Source organism: Larus michahellis, unplaced genomic scaffold (genome assembly GCF_964199755.1).
Source record: "Larus michahellis unplaced genomic scaffold, bLarMic1.1 SCAFFOLD_575, whole genome shotgun sequence".
Taxonomy (NCBI): Eukaryota; Metazoa; Chordata; class Aves; order Charadriiformes; family Laridae; genus Larus; species Larus michahellis.
This window is the reverse complement of record NW_027436095.1, coordinates 1-15,806: the sequence shown is the minus strand read 5'-3', so window position 1 is coordinate 15,806 and position 15,806 is coordinate 1. Positions and strand designations below refer to the sequence as shown.

At 69.9% G+C, this 15,806-nt stretch overlaps 1 protein-coding gene across 1 annotated transcript; it reads left to right on the top strand.

Moving 5' to 3' along the window:
* Positions 1 to 412: 412 nt before the first annotated feature.
* On the top strand, positions 413 to 15,785 carry LOC141736923 (uncharacterized; the record flags this gene model as incomplete). Its single annotated transcript, XM_074571571.1, has 6 exons — positions 413 to 531; positions 2,238 to 2,299; positions 3,809 to 3,937; positions 9,926 to 10,024; positions 13,518 to 13,600; positions 15,025 to 15,785. Coding segments are annotated over exons 1-6 (1,180 nt in total), but the record flags the coding sequence as incomplete, so codon positions are not given.
* Positions 15,786 to 15,806: the final 21 nt, after the last annotated feature.

The following is a 15,806-nucleotide window of genomic DNA, read 5'->3' as shown; positions in this document are numbered from 1 at the left end:
CCCGCCCCCCCCCGGGGTCGCCCCGCCCGGCCCCGCCCCACCTGTCAATCTCCACAAAGCTCCGCCCACCTCCCCGCTGTCCCCGCCCCTCGCCGGTTGGCCACGCCCCTTCCACAGACCCCGCCCCTTGCCCGACCCCGCCCACAGCCCCGCTTGGCCCCGCCCCCTCCCCTCATGAAGCCCCGCCCCCTTCCCCGCTGCCCCCGGGTTCTATTTTTATCCGGGCGCAGCCAATGAGCGGCGGGCGGGGGCGGGCCGAGCGCCGGAGGGACGGCTCCCCCAACCAATGGAGGGGCGGTGCCGCCGCGGCGGCCGGGCCCAATGGCGGCGGGGAGGGGGCGGGCGCCGGCGGGGTGGCGACCAATGGGGAAGCGCGGGGTCGAGCGGGTCGACCAATGGGCGGCGGGAGGGGCGGGGCGGGGCGGGCCGCCGGGAGCGGGCGGCCGGGCCGGGCCGGGCCGAGCGCGGAGCCGCCGGGGCCCGACATGGGCAACGCCGCCGCCGCCAAGAAGGGCGGGGAGCTGGAGAGCGGTGAGAAACCGGCACCGGGAACCGGCACCGGAAACGGGGCCGGGGGACCGAACCGGGCCCGGCTGGGGCCTGCGGGGCCGGGGGGAGCCGGGGCCGGGGTTGGGGAGGGGGGACCGGGGTGAGTGAGGGGGGACCGGGCCCGCTTGAGGCGAACCGGAGCTACCGGGCCCGGGGGACGCCGGGCTGAGCCCCGGGGTGGGGGGCTGCACCGGGGCCGCTTGTTGTTGAGGGAGGTCCCGGGAAGCGGGGGGTCCCCGGGGGTACCGTTGTTCCCGTTGTCCACCCCCCGGTCCGGGCGGGGAGCCGGGGGTGTCTCCCTCCCCCCCCCCCCCGCCAATAACGGAGAGAGCGTGGGCGGGGCTTGGGGAAGGGGCGTGGCCCGCGCCGTTGCCGTTGCAACGGGGGGGGGGGGGCGGCTCGGGGCACGTTGGGGAAGGGGCGTGGCTTAGAGGGAGGGCGTGGCCTGCGCCCGGTTGCCGTGGCGACGGGGCGCGGCTTAGGGGGGAAAGGGCGGGGCTTAGCCGACGGTGTGCGGCCCGCGCGGGGTCGGGTGGGTTGCCATGGGGACGGGGGGGGGGGGTGGGCGGGGCACGGCGGGGTTGCCGAGAAGGGGCGGGGGCTTTGTGGGGGGCGGGGGGGAAGGGGTTGGGCCCGGTGGGGCGTTGCCATTGGGGATGGGGGCGTGGCCTGCGGGGAAGGGGCGGGGCTTCGGCAGGTGCGGCGCCGGGGCGTCCCCTGGGTCCTAGAGGGGGTGGGGACGGGGGAAGGGGCTTGGCGGGGGGGGGGGGGCGCTGCGGAGCCCGGACGCCTGGGTCTCCCCCGGGGGTTGGGGGGGGCGGGGGGGGGGGGGGAATGGGGTGTGGCTGGTGCAGGCCCGACCCCCACCCCCCCCCCATTTCCCCGGGGGGGTCCCTGAACAAAGGCTGGGGGGGACCCAGGCGGTACCGGGGGGGAGAGAGGGGACATCGGGGGGCGGGAGGGGGGGCAGAGGGGACGGAGGGGGCATCAAAGGGTGTTTGGGGGGGGGGGGACTGAGAGGGGACCCGGGGGGGGTTATTAGGGGATTGGGGGGGGGGGCACTGGTGGTTATTGGGGTATTTGGGGGTGGGGGGGGTTTTGAGGGAACAGGGGGACCCCGGGGGGGGGGGTCACCCTGATTGAGGGGGGGGGGGTGGGTTTCAAAGGGCCCCCCTCCCTTTTTTATCCCCCCCCCCATAGTGCTGATACTGGGACGTTCAGGCTCTACTGGGCCATACTGGGAGGGGCTTCGGGGGGGGGTGGGGGGGGGTGGGGGGGGGGGCGAGGCCGGAGTGGGCCACGTGTGTTCCTGGGGCCAAAGTCTGGTGTGTGTCCCCCCGCCGGGGGGGTGTTGTTGTCCCCCCCCCCCTTGTCCCCGGGGTCATTGCCCAGCGGCGGCTCCCAAAGGCCTTCGTCCACCCGGCCATGGAGGACGGTGAGGGGGGGGCGGGGGGGGGGGGACACGGTGACAAGGGGGACACACACACACACACAGCGTCCTCTGTGGGGGGGGGACACATGGGGACACTGGGGGGGGGGGGGGGGGATGTCTGGGTCCCTTGGAGGGGGCTGGGGGGGGGGGAGGGGAGGGGAGGGGGGGCAAGGGCTGGTGCTGTCCCCACAGTGGTGTCCCCCCCCCCCTTAATGTCACACACCCCCCCCCCCAATGTGTCCCCCCCCCCCCCCAGTGAAGGAGTTTTTGGCCCGGGCCAAGGAAGATTTTCTTAAAAAATGGGAGAATCCGGCCCAGGTACGTGTGTCCCCCCCCCCCCCACCTGCCGCGTCCCCCCCTCCTTGTCCCCGTGTCCCCCGTGCCCCCTCCGGGGGGGTCCCCTCTCATCCCCCCCCCAACCCCGCAAGGAGCGGGGGGGTCCCGTGTCCCCCTCCCTGGGGACTTTCGGGGGGGGGGGGGTCTCCCTTGTCCCCTTGAGGGAGGGCTTTGTCCCCTCCCTTGGGGACTTTGGGGGGGGGGGGCGCTCCCAGTCCCCTCCTGTCACTCAGGGTCCCTTTGGGGGGGGGGTCCCTTGTCCCTTTGGGGGGGGTCCCGGTCCCCTCCCATCACTGAGGGTCCCTTTGGGGGGGGTCCCTTGTCCCTTTGGGGGGGGTCCTGGTCCCCTTCCTGAGCTTGAGGTCCCCCTGGGGGGTCCCCTGTCCCTTGGGGGTGTCCCCCGTCCCCTCCCGTCACTCAGGGTCCCTTTGAGGGGGGGGTCCCTTGTCCCTTTGGGGGGGGTCCCTGTCCCCTCCCATCACTCAGGGTCCCCCTGGGGGGTCCCCTGTCCCCTGGGGGTGTCCCCCGTCCCCTCCCATCACTTGGGGTCCCCTTGGGGGTCCCCTTGTGGGGTCCCCTGGCCCTTTGGGGGGTTCCCTGTCCCCTCCCATCACTGAGGGTCCCTTTGGGGGGGGTCCCTTGTCCCTTTGGGGGGGTCCTGGTCCCCTTCCTGAGCTTGAGGTCCCCCTGGGGGGTCCCCTGTCCCCTTCAAGGGGCTCCCGTGTCCCTTGGGGGTGTCCCCCGTCCCCTCCCGTCACTCAGGGTCCCTTTGGGGGGGGTCCCTGTCCCCTCCCATCACTTGGGGTCTCCCTGGGGGGTCCCCTGTCCCCTTCGGGGGGCTCCCGTGTCCCTTCGGGGTGTCCCCTGTCCCCTCCCGTCACTCAGGGTCCCTTTGAGGGGGGGTCCCTTGTCCCTTTAGGGGGGGTCCCGGTCCCCTCCCATCACTCGGGGTCCCCTTGGGGGGTCCCCTGTTGCCTTCGGGGGGCTCCCGTGTCCCTTGGGGGTGTCCCCCGTCCCCTCCCATCACTTGGGGTCCCCTTGGGGGCTCCCCTGGCCCTTTGGGGTGTCCCCCGTCCCCTCCCGTCACTCAGGGTCCCTTGGAGGGGGGGGGTCCCTTGTCCTTTTGGGGGGAATCCCTGTCCCCTCCCATCACTCGGGGTCCCCCTGGGGGGTCCCCTGTCGCCTTCGGGGGGCTCCCGTGTCCCTTGGGGGTGTCCCCCGTCCCCTCCCGTCACTCAGGGTCCCTTGGAGGGGGGGTCCCTTGTCCCTTTAGGGGGGGTCCCGGTCCCCTCCCATCACTCGGGGTCCCATTGGGGGGGTCCCCTTCGGGGGGCTCCCGTGTCCCTTGGGGGTGTCCCCCGTCCCCTGCCGTCACTCAGGGGCCTTTTGGGGTGTCCCCCGTCCCCTCCCATCACACAGGAGACGCCGGGGGGGGGGGGGGGTTTGGGGGGGGGGAGGGGGTGTGTGACACTGCCATGTCCCCGTCCCCAGAACACGGCCAGTCTGGACCAGTTCGAGCGTATCCGCACGCTGGGGACGGGCTCCTTCGGGCGCGTCATGTTGGTGCGACACCGGAGCCTGGGCGACCACTACGCCATGAAGATCCTCGATAAGCAGAAGGTGACAGGGACGGGGACACGGCCCGAGGGGGGGCGGCGGTGGCATCTAGACCCCCCCACCCCCCCCACCCCAGCGTCAGGGGGAAGAGCGGTGGGGGATGGCCGTGGGGGACACCTCGGTGCCCCCGGTGTTGGAGGGGGGACGTCGGTGTCCCCAACGCGAGGGGACGCGGGTTCGCGCCGTGGGACTTTGGGGGACCTCGGTGTCCCCAGTGTGGGGGGGGGACACTGGTGTCCCCAATGTGACGGGACGCGGGTTCGTGTCATCGGTCTTTGGGGGACGTCGGTGTCCCTGACGTGGGGAGGGATGTTGGTGGCATTTGGTTTGGGGACACCTCAGTGTCCCCGGGGGGGGGGACAGGGACAGGGCCGGGACACACTGCTGTCCTCTGTCCCAGGGAGCGTCCCCGCTGTCCCCAACGTGGGGGGGGACACTGGTGTCCCCAATGCGAGGGGACACGGGTTCGTGTCATCGGTCTTTGGGGGACCTCGGTGTCCCCAACATGGGGGGGGATGTCGGTGTCCCCAACGTGAGGGGACGTGGGTTCGTGTCATCGGTCTTTGGGGGACCTCGGTGTCCCCAACATGGGGGGGGACGTCGGTGTCCCCAACGCGAGGGGACGCGGGTTCGTGTCGTGGGTCTTTGGGGACCTCGGTGTCCCCGACGTGGGTTGGGACGTTGGTGGCATTTGGTTTGGGGACACCTCAGTGTCCCCGGGGGGGGGGAGGACAACGGGGCCGGGACACACTGCTGTCCTCTGTCCCAGGGAGCGTCTCTGGTGTCCCCAACGTGGAGGGGGGACACCGATGTCCCCAGTGTGAGGGGACACGGGTTCGTGTCATCGGTCTTTGGGGGACCTCGGTGTTCCCCAATGTGGGGGGGGACGTCGGTGTCCCCAACGCGAGGGGACGTGGGTTCACGTCGTGGGTCTTTGGGGACCTCGGTGTCCCCGACGTGGGTTGGGACATTGGTGGCATTTGGTTTGGGGACACCTCAGTGTCCCCGGGGTGGGGGGACAACGGGGCCGGGACACACTGCTGTCCTCTGTCCCAGGGAGCGTCCCCGCTGTCCCCAACGTGGGGGGGGGACACCGATGTCCCCAACGCGAGGGGACACGGGTTCGTGTCATTGGTCTTTGGGGGACCTCGGTGTCCCCAACATGGGGGGGGACGTTGGTGTCCCCAACGCGAGGGGACGCGGGTTCGTGTCGTGGGTCTTTGGGGACCTCGGTGTCCCCGACGTGGGTTGGGACGTTGGTGGCATTTGGTTTGGGGACACCTCAGTGTCCCCGGGGGGGGGGAGGACAACGGGGCCGGGACACACTGCTGTCCTCTGTCCCAGGGAGCGTCTCTGGTGTCCCCAACGTGGAGGGGGGACACCGATGTCCCCAGTGTGAGGGGACACGGGTTCGTGTCATCGGTCTTTGGGGGACCTCGGTGTCCCCAATGTGGGGGGGGACGTCGGTGTCCCCAACGCGAGGGGACGTGGGTTCACGTCGTGGGTCTTTGGGGACCTCGGTGTCCCCGACGTGGGTTGGGACATTGGTGGCATTTGGTTTGGGGACACCTCAGTGTCCCCGGGGGGGGGGGACAGGGACAGGGCCGGGACACACTGCTGTCCTCTGTCCCAGGGAGCGTCCCCGCTGTCCCCAACGTGGGGGGGACGCTGGTGTCCCCAACGTGAGGGGACGCGGGTTCGTGTCATCGGTCTTTGGGGGACGTCGGTGTCCCCAACATGGGGGGGGACGTCGGTGTCCCCAACGCGAGGGGATGCGGGTTCGTGTCGTGGGACTTTGGGGGACCTCGGTGTCCCCAATGTGGGGGGGGGACACTGGTGTCCCCAATGTGACAGGACGCGGGTTCGTGTCATCGGTCTTTGGGGGACGTCGGTGTCCCCAACATGGGGGGGGACGTCGGTGTCCCCAACGCGAGGGGACACGGGTTCATGTCATCGGTCTTTGGGGGACCTCGGTGTCCCCAACATGGGGGGGGACGTTGGTGTCCCCAACGCGAGGGGACGCAGGTTCGTGTCGTGGGTCTTTGGGGACCTCAGTGTCCCCGACGTGGGTTGGGACGTTGGTGGCATTTGGTTTGGGGACACCTCAGTGTCCCCGGGGTGGGGGGACAACGGGGCCGGGACACACTGCTGTCCTCTGTCCCAGGGAGCGTCCCTGGTGTCCCCAACATGGGGGGGGACGCCGATGTCCCCAATGTGAGGGGACACGGGTTCGTGTCATCGGTCTTTGGGGGACCTCGGTGTCCCCAACATGGGGGGGGACGTCGGTGTCCCCAACGCGAGGGGACGCAGGTTCGTGTCGTGGGTCTTTGGGGACCTCGGTGTCCCCAACGTGAGTTGGGACGTTGGTGGCATTTGGTTTGGGGACACCTCAGTGTCCCCGGGGGGGGGGGACAGGGACAGGGCCGGGACACACTGCTGTCCTCTGTCCCAGGGAGCGTCCCCGCTGTCCCCAACGTGGGGGGGACGCTGGTGTCCCCAACGTGAGGGGACGCGGGTTCGTGTCATCGGTCTTTGGGGGACGTCGGTGTCCCCAACATGGGGGGGACGTCGGTGTCCCCAACGCGAGGGGATGCGGGTTCGTGTCGTGGGACTTTGGGGGACCTCGGTGTCCCCAATGTGGGGGGGGGACACTGGTGTCCCCAATGTGACAGGACGCGGGTTCGTGTCATCGGTCTTTGGGGGACGTCGGTGTCCCCAACATGGGGGGGGACGTCGGTGTCCCCAACGCGAGGGGACACGGGTTCATGTCATCGGTCTTTGGGGGACCTCGGTGTCCCCAACATGGGGGGGGACGTTGGTGTCCCCAACGCGAGGGGACGCAGGTTCGTGTCGTGGGTCTTTGGGGACCTCAGTGTCCCCGACGTGGGTTGGGAGTTGGTGGCATTTGGTTTGGGGACACCTCAGTGTCCCCGGGGTGGGGGACAACGGGGCCGGGACACACTGCTGTCCTCTGTCCCAGGGAGCGTCCCTGGTGTCCCCAACATGGGGGGGGACGCCGATGTCCCCAATGTGAGGGGACACGGGTTCGTGTCATCGGTCTTTGGGGGACCTCGGTGTCCCCAACATGGGGGGGGACGTCGGTGTCCCCAACGCGAGGGGACGCAGGTTCGTGTCGTGGGTCTTTGGGGACCTCGGTGTCCCCAACGTGAGTTGGGACGTTGGTGGCATTTGGTTTGGGGACACCTCAGTGTCCCCGGGGGGGGGGACAGGGACGGGGCCGGGACACACTGCTGTCCTCTGTCCCAGGGAGCGTCCCCGCTGTCCCCAACGTGGGGGGGGACGCTGGTGTCCCCAACGTGAGGGGACACGGGTTCGTGTCATCGGTCTTTGGGGGACCTCGGTGTCCCCGACGTGGGTTGGGACGTTGGTGGCATTTGGTTTGGGGACACCTCAGTGTCCCCGGAGCTGGGGGGGGGACAATGGGGCCGGGACACACTGCTGTCCTCTGTCCCAGGGAGCGTCTCTGGTGTCCCCAACGTGGGGGGGACACCGATGTCCCCAACGCGAGGGGACGTGGGTTCACATTGTGGGTCTTTGGGGGACCTCGGTGTCCCCAACGTGGGGGGGGACGTCGGTGTCCCCAACGCGAGGGGACGTGGTTCACGTCGTGGGTCTTCGGGGGACCTCGGTGTCCCCGACGTGGGTTGGGACGTTGGTGGCATTTGGTTTGGGGACACCTCAGTGTCCCCGGGGGGGGACGACAACGGGGACGGGACACACTGCTGTCCTCTGTCCCAGGGAGCGTCTCTGGTGTCCCCAATGTGGGGGGGGGACACCGATGTCCCCAACGCGAGGGGACGTGGGTTCACATTGTGGGTCTTTGGGGGACCTCGGTGTCCCCAACGTGGGGGGGGACGTTGGTGGCATTTGGTTTGGGGACACCTCAGTGTCCCCGGGGGGGGGACAGGGACAGGGCCGGGACACACTGCTGTCCTCTGTCCCAGGGAGCGTCCCCGCTGTCCCCAACGTGGGGGGGGACGCTGGTGTCCCCAACGTGAGGGGACACGGGTTCGTGTCATCGGTCTTTGGGGGACCTCGGTGTCCCCAACATGGGGGGGACGTCGGTGTCCCCAACGCGAGGGGACGTGTCGTGGGTCTTCGGGGGACCTCGGTGTCCCTGACATGAGTTGGGGACGTTGGTGGCATTTGGTTTGGGGACACCTCAGTGTCCCCGGGGGGGGGGACAGGGACAGGGCCGGGACACACTGCTGTCCTCTGTCCCAGGGAGCGTCCCCGCTGTCCCCAACATGGGGGGGGACGCTGGTGTCCCCAACGTGAGGGGACACGGGTTCGTGTCATCGGTCTTTGGGGGACGTCGGTGTCCCCAACATGGGGGGGGACGTCGGTGTCCCCAACGCGAGGGGATGCGGGTTCGTGTCGTGGGACTTTGGGGGACCTCGGTGTCCCCAATGTGGGGGGGGACACTGGTGTCCCCAATGTGACAGGACGCGGGTTCGTGTCATCGGTCTTTGGGGGACGTCGGTGTCCCCAACATGGGGGGGGACGTCGGTGTCCCCAACGCGAGGGGACACGGGTTCATGTCATCGGTCTTTGGGGGACCTCGGTGTCCCCAACATGGGGGGGGACGTTGGTGTCCCCAACGCGAGGGGACGCAGGTTCGTGTCGTGGGTCTTTGGGGACCTCAGTGTCCCCGACGTGGGTTGGGACGTTGGTGGCATTTGGTTTGGGGACACCTCAGTGTCCCCGGGGTGGGGGGACAACGGGGCCGGGACACACTGCTGTCCTCTGTCCCAGGGAGCGTCCCTGGTGTCCCCAACATGGGGGGGGGACGCCGATGTCCCCAATGTGAGGGGACACGGGTTCGTGTCATTGGTCTTTGGGGGACCTCGGTGTCCCCAACATGGGGGGGGATGTCGGTGTCCCCAACGTGAGGGGACGTGGGTTCGTGTCATCGGTCTTTGGGGGACCCTCGGTGTCCCCAACATGGGGGGGGGACGTCGGTGTCCCCAACGCGAGGGGACGCAGGTTCGTGTCGTGGGTCTTTGGGGACCTCGGTGTCCCCAACGTGAGTTGGGACGTTGGTGGCATTTGGTTTGGGGACACCTCAGTGTCCCCGGGGGGGGGGGACAGGGGACGGGGCCGGGACACACTGCTGTCCTCTGTCCCAGGGAGCGTCCCCGCTGTCCCCAACGTGGGGGGGGACGCTGGTGTCCCCAACGTGAGGGGACACGGGTTCGTGTCATCGGTCTTTGGGGGACCTCGGTGTCCCCGACGTGGGTTGGGACGTTGGTGGCATTTGGTTTGGGGACACCTCCGTGTCCCCGGAGCTGGGGGGGGGACGATGGGGCCGGGACACACTGCTGTCCTCTGTCCCAGGGAGCGTCCCTGGTGTCCCCAACATGGGGGGGGACGCCGATGTCGCCAATGTGAGGGGACACGGGTTCGTGTCATCAGTCTTTGGGGGACCTCGGTGTCCCCAACATGGGGGGGGATGTCGGTGTCCCCAACGTGAGGGGACGTGGGTTCGTGTCATTGGTCTTTGGGGGACCTCGGTGTCCCCAACATGGGGGGGGACGTCGGTGTCCCCAACGCGAGGGGATGTGGGTTCACGTCGTGGGTCTTCGGGGGACCTCGGTGTCCCCGACGTGAGTTGGGACGTTGGTGGCATTTGGTTTGGGGACACCTCCGTGTCCCCGGAGCTGGGGGGGGACGGGGCCGGGACACACTGCTGTCCTCTGTCCCAGGGAGCGTCCCCGCTGTCCCCAACGCGGTGGTGGGGGGGTGTGTGTGTGGGGGGGGTGTCCCCGATGTCCCCGATGTCCCCCAACGTGGTGGCACCTCCTCGTCCTCGCTCCTAGAGGGACCCCAGCGTCCCCAACGCCGCCGCCGGCCGTGTCCCCGTTATAGGGGGGGTGTCCTCAAGGGTGGAGTGGTGGTGGTGGGGGGGGGGGGGTGGTGACCCCCGAGGGTGACAGGGGGGTGTCCCCCCCGTGTCCCCCCCCCTCGAAGGTGGTGAAGCTGAAGCAGATCGAGCACACGCTCAACGAGAAGCGGATCCTCCAGGCCGTCACCTTCCCCTTCCTCGTCCGCCTCGAGTACTCCTTCAAGGTGGGGACCCGGTGGCCACTGTCACCGTCACCCCCCCCAAAAAAAGGCCGGGGGTGTCCCCGTCCCCCCCCCGTCCCCCCCCCCCCCGCCATGGCCCTGGGTTGGTCCCCAGGGCCAGGGTCCCCCCGTGGCCCCTGCGGGCTGGTGGCCGTCGGCCATTGCCATGGCCTCGCGGTGAGGAGGAGGAGGGTGGGGGTGGTGTAGGGGGGGGGGGGGGGGGGGGGGTCGCTCTCACCCCCGCTTGTCCCCTGTCCCCCCGAGGTGGCCCCCCCCCCCTCCCCCCGGGTTGTCCCCAAGGTGTCCGTCCCCAAGGTGTCCCCTGTCCCCCTGGGGTGTCCCTTGTCCCCCTCGGGTGGTCCCTGGGGTGGCCCCTGTCCCCTTTGGATGTCCCCTGTCCCCCCCCGGGCTGTCCCCAAGGTGTCCCCTGTCCCCCTGGGGTGTCCCACCTCCCCCTCGGGTGGTCCCCGGGGTGTCCCCTGTCCCCCTTAGATGTCCCTTGTCCCCTGGGGTGTCCCTCGTCCCCCTCGGTTAGTCCCCGGGGTGTCCCCTGTCCCCTTTGGATGTCCCCTGTCCCCACCCGGGCTGTCCCCAAGGTGTCCCCTGTCCCCCCCGGGGTGTCACTTGTCCCCCTTGGGTGGTCCCTGGGGTGTCCCCCATCCCCTTTGGACGTCCCTTGTCCCCACCCGGGCTGTCCCCAAGGTGTCCCCTGTCCCCCCGGGGTGTCACTTGTCCCCCTCGGGTGGTCCCTGGGGTGTCCCCCGTCCCCTTTGGACGTCCCCTGTCCCCCCCCCCGGGCTGTCCCCAAGGTGTCCCCTGTCCCCCCCAGGTGGTCCCCGGGGTGTCCCCTGTCCCCCTTAGATGTCCCCTGTCCCCCTGGGGTGTCCCTCATCCCCCCCAGATGGTCCCCGGGGTGTCCCCCATCCCCTTTGGACGTCCCCTGTCCCCCCCCGGGCTGTCCCCCTTAGATGTCCCCTGTCCCCCTGGGGTGTCACTTGTCCCCCTCGGGTGGTCCCTGGGGTGTCCCCTGTCCCCCTTAGATGTCCCCTGTCCCCCTGGGGTGTCACTTGTCCCCCTTGGGTGGTTCCTGAGGTGTCCCCCGTCCCCTTTGGACGTCCCCTGTCCCCCCCCGGGCTGTCCCCAAGGTGTCCCCTGTCCCCCCTGGGGTGTCCCTTGTCCCCCTCGGGTGGTCCCTGGGGTGTCCCCCATCCCCGTTGGACGTCCCCTGTCCCCCCCCGGGCTGTCCCCAAGATGTCCCCTGTCCCCCTGGGGTGTCCCCCGTCCCCCTCGGGTGGTCCCCAAGGTGTCCCCTGTCCCCCTTAGATGTCCCCTGTCCCCCTGGGGTGTCCCCCGTCCCCCTCAGGTGGTCCCCGGGGTGTCCCCTGTCCCCCTTAGATGTCCCCTGTCCCCCTGGGGTGTCCCTCGTCCCCCTCGGGTGGTCCCCAGGGTGTCCCCCGTCCCCTTTGGACGTCCCCTGTCCCCCCGCGGGCTGTCCCCAAGGTGTCCCCTGTCCCCCTGGGGTGTCCCTCATCCCCCTCGGGTGGTCCCCGGGGTGTCCCCTGTCCTCAAGGTGTTCCCTGTCCCCCTGGGGTGTCACTTGTCCCCCTCGGGTGGTCCCTGGGGTGTCCCTGTCCCCTTTGGATGTCCCCCATCCCCCCCCAGGCTGTCCCCAAGGTGTCCCCTGTCCCCCTGGGGTGTCCCTCCTCCCCCTGGGGTGGTCCCTGGGGTGTCCCCTGTCCCCCTTAGATGTCCCCTGTCCCCCTGGGGTGTCCCCCATCCCCCTCGGGTGGTCCCTGAGGTGGCCCCCGTCCCCTTTGGACGTCCCCTGTCCCCCCCCCGGGCTGTCCCCAAGGTGTCCCCTGTCCCCCTGGGGTGTCCCTTGTCCCCCTCGGGTGGTCCCTGGGGTGTCCCCCATCCCCTTTGGACGTCCCCTGTCCCCCCCCGGGCTGTCCCCAAGATGTCCCCTGTCCCCCTGGGGTGTCCCCCGTCCCCCTCGGGTGGTCCCTGGGGTGTCCCCTGTCCCCCTTAGATGTCCCCTGTGCCCCTGGGGTGTCACTTGTCCCCAATGGGTGGTCCCTGGGGTGTCCCCCGTCCCCTTTGGATGTCCCCTGTCCCCCCCCCGGGCTGTCCCCAAGGTGTCCCCTGTCCCCCTGGGGTGTCACTTGTCCCCTTCGGGTGGTCCCTGGGGTGTCCCCCGTCCCCTTTGGACGTCCCCTGTCCCCCCCGGGCTGTCCCCAAGGTGTCCCCTGTCCCCCCGGGGTGTCCCCCTTCCCCCCCAGGTGGTCCCCAAGGTGTCCCCTGTCCCCCTTAGATGTCCCCTGTCCCCCTGGGGTGTCCCCCGTCCCCCTCGGGTGGTCTCCGGGGTGTCCCCTGTCCCCCTTAGATGTCCCCTGTCCCCTGGGGTGTCACTTGTCCCCCTCGGGTGGTCCCTGGGGTGTCCCCCATCCCCTTTGGATGTCCCCTGTCCCCCCCCGGGCTGTCCCCAAGGTGTCCCCTGTCCCCCTGGGGTGTCCCTCCTCCCCCTCGGGTGGTCCCTGGGGTGTCCCCTGTCCCCCTTAGATGTCCCCTGTCCCCCTGGGGTGTCCCTTGTCCCCCTCGGGTGGTCCCTGGGGTGTCCCCCGTCCTCTTTGGACGTCCCCTCCCCCCCACCCGGGCTGTCCCCAAGGTGTCCCCTGTCCCCCTGGGGTGTCCTCCTCCCCCTCGGGTGGTCCCCGGGGTGTCCCCTGTCCCCCTGGGGTGTCCCTTGTCCCCCTCGGGTGGTCCCTGGGGTGTTCCCCGTCCCCTTTGGACGTCCCCTGTCCCCCCCCGGGCTGTCCCCAAGATGTCCCCTGTCCCCCTGGGGTGTCCCCCGTCCCCCTCGGGTGGTCCCCGGGGTGTCCCCTGTCCCCCTTAGATGTCCCCTGTCCCCCTGGGGTGTCACTTGTCCCCAATGGGTGGTCCCTGGGGTGTCCCCCGTCCCCTTTGGATGTCCCCTGTCCCCCCCCCGGGCTGTCCCCAAGGTGTCCCCTGTCCCCCTGGGGTGTCACTTGTCCCCCTCGGGTGGTCCCTGGGGTGTCCCCCGTCCCCTTTGGACGTCCCCTGTCCCCCCCGGGCTGTCCCCAAGGTGTCCCCTGTCCCCCCGGCGTGTCCCCCGTCCCCCCAGGTGGTCCCCAAGGTGTCCCCTGTCCCCCTTAGATGTCCCCTGTCCCCCTGGGGTGTCCCTCGTCCCCCTCGGTTGGTCCCCAGGGTGTCCCCCGTCCCCTTTGGACGTCCCCTCCCCCCCACCCGGGCTGTCCCCAAGGTGTCCCCTGTCCCTCTGGGGTGTCTCTCCTCCCCCTCGGGTGGTCTCCGGGGTGTCCTCTGTCCCTCTTAGATGTCCCCTGTCCCCCTGGGGTGTCCCTTGTCCCCCTTGGGTGGTCCCTGGGGTGTCCCCCGTCCCCTTTGGACGTCCCCTGTCCCCCCCCCGGCCTGTCCCCAAGGTGTCCCCCCGTCCCCCGGGGATGTCCCCCTCTGGCAGGACAACTCCAACCTGTACATGGTGATGGAGTACGTCCCGGGGGGGGAGATGTTCTCCCATCTGCGCCGCATCGGCCGCTTCAGGTCAGCAGGAACCGGGGGGGGGGGACGGGGGGGGACACGGTCCTTGGGGGGCTTCTGGGGCTTCCTGGGGTGGGGGAGGGATTGCGGGGATTATGGGAGTCCCTGGAGGGGTCTCGGAGGGGATCAGAGGGGTCCCAGGGGGAGTCTCTGGGGGGGTCCTTGGGGACTTCAGGGGGTTCCCAGGGGGAGTCGGGGGATTGGGGGGGTCCTAGAAAGGGGCTTGGGGGCCCGGGGAGGGTCTCTGGGGGGGTCCATGGGGACTTCAGCAGGTTTCGGGGGGGGGCTTTTGGGGGAGTTCCAAGAAGGATGTTGGGGGGGGGTCTTGGAGGGGATCAGAGGGGGCCCGGGGGGGGTCTCTGGGGGGGTCCTTGGGGACTTCAGGGGGTTCCAGGGGGGGTTTTGGGGGAGTTCCAAGAAGGATCTTGGAGGGGGGGGGGGGTTGAGGGGTCTTGGGGGGGAGGGTCTTGGGGTCTTGGAGGGGTTCAGAGGGGTCCCGGGGGGGGTCTCTGGGGGGGTCCTTGGGGACTTCAGGGGGTTCTGGGGGGGGTTTTGGTGGAGTTCCAAGAAGGATCTTGGAGGGGGGGGGGGTTGAGGGGTCTTGGGGGGGGGGTCTTGGGGTCTTGGAGGGGTTCAGAGGGGTCCCGGGGGGGGGTCTCTGGGGGGGTCCTTGGGGACTTCAGGGGGTTCCGGGGGGGTTTTGGGGGAGTTCCAAGAAGGATCTTGGAGGGGGGGGGGTTGAGGGGTCTTCGGGGGGGTCTTGGGGTCTTGGAGGGGTTCAGAGGGGTCCCGGGGGGGTCTCTGGGGGGGTCCTTGGGGACTTCAGGGGGTTCCGGGGGGGGTTTTGGGGGAGTTCCAAGAAGGATCTTGGAGGGGGGGGGGGGTTGAGGGGTCTTGGGGGGGGGGTCTTGGGTCTTGGAGGGGTTCAGAGGGGTCCCGGGGGGGGTCTCTGGGGGGTCCTTGGGGACTTCAGGGGGTTCCGGGGGGGGGGTTTGGGGGAGTTCCAAGAAGGATCTTGGGGGGGGGGGTTGAGGGGTCTTGGGGGGGGTCTTGGGGTCTTGGAGGGGTTCGGAGGGGTCCCGGGGGGGGGTCTCTGGGGGGGTCCTTGGGGACTTCAGGGGGTTTGGGGGAGTTGGGGAATTGGGGGGGGGTCCTAGAAAGGGGCTTGGGGGTCCCGGGGTGGGGGGGGGGGTCTTGGAGGGGGGGGGGAGGGGGCGTGTTTTGGCGGGGGGGGTGGGTGTTTCAGGGGGGTGTCTGGAGACTTTGGGGGGGGCCAAGGGGGTCTTAGAAAGGGTCTTGGTGGGGGAAGCCGGGGGGTTCCCAGGGGGGTCTGGGAGGGGTTGCTGGGGTGTCTGTGGGGGGTGGGGGGGTGGGGAGGGGGCGTCTGACCCCCCCACCCCCCCCCACCCCCGTCCCCCCCCCCATAGCGAGCCCCACGCTCGTTTTTACGCCGCCCAAATCGTCCTGACCTTCGAGTACCTGCACGCCCTGGACATCATCTACCGCGACCTCAAACCCGAGAACCTGCTCATCGACCAGCAGGGTTACATCGAGGTACCCCCAAAATACCCCCCCCCCAAAATACCCCCCCCGTCCCAAAATACCCCCCCCGTCCCCCCAAAATCGCCCCCCCAAACCTCACCCCCTGGACCTCGTCGACCCAAAAACCTGCTCATCGGGCGGCAGGGCTCCAGCGAGGTACCCCCAAAATACCCCCCCCCCCGTCGCCCCAAAATACCCCCCCCGTCCCCCCAGAATACCCCCCCCGTCCCCCCAAAATCGCCCCCCCAAACCTCACCCCCTGGACCTCGTCGACCCAAAAACCTGCTCATCGGGCGGCAGGGCTCCAGCGAGGTACCCCCAAAATACCCCCCCCCATCGCCCCAAAATACCCCCCCGTCCCCCCAGAATACCCCCCCCATCCCAAAATACCCCCCCTCCCAAAATACCCCCCCCGTCCCCCCAAATTTCCCCCCCCAAACCTCACCCCCTGGACCTCGTCGACCCAAAAACCTGCTCATCGGGCGGCAGGGCTCCAGCGAGGTACCCCCAAAATACCCCCCCCGTCACCCCAAAATACCCCCCCGTCCCCCCAGAATACCCCCCTCCGTCCCAAAATACCCCCCCTCCCAAAATACCCCCCCCGTCCCCCCAAAATCGCCCCCCCAAACCTCACCCCCTGGACCTCGTCGACCCAAAAACCTGCTCA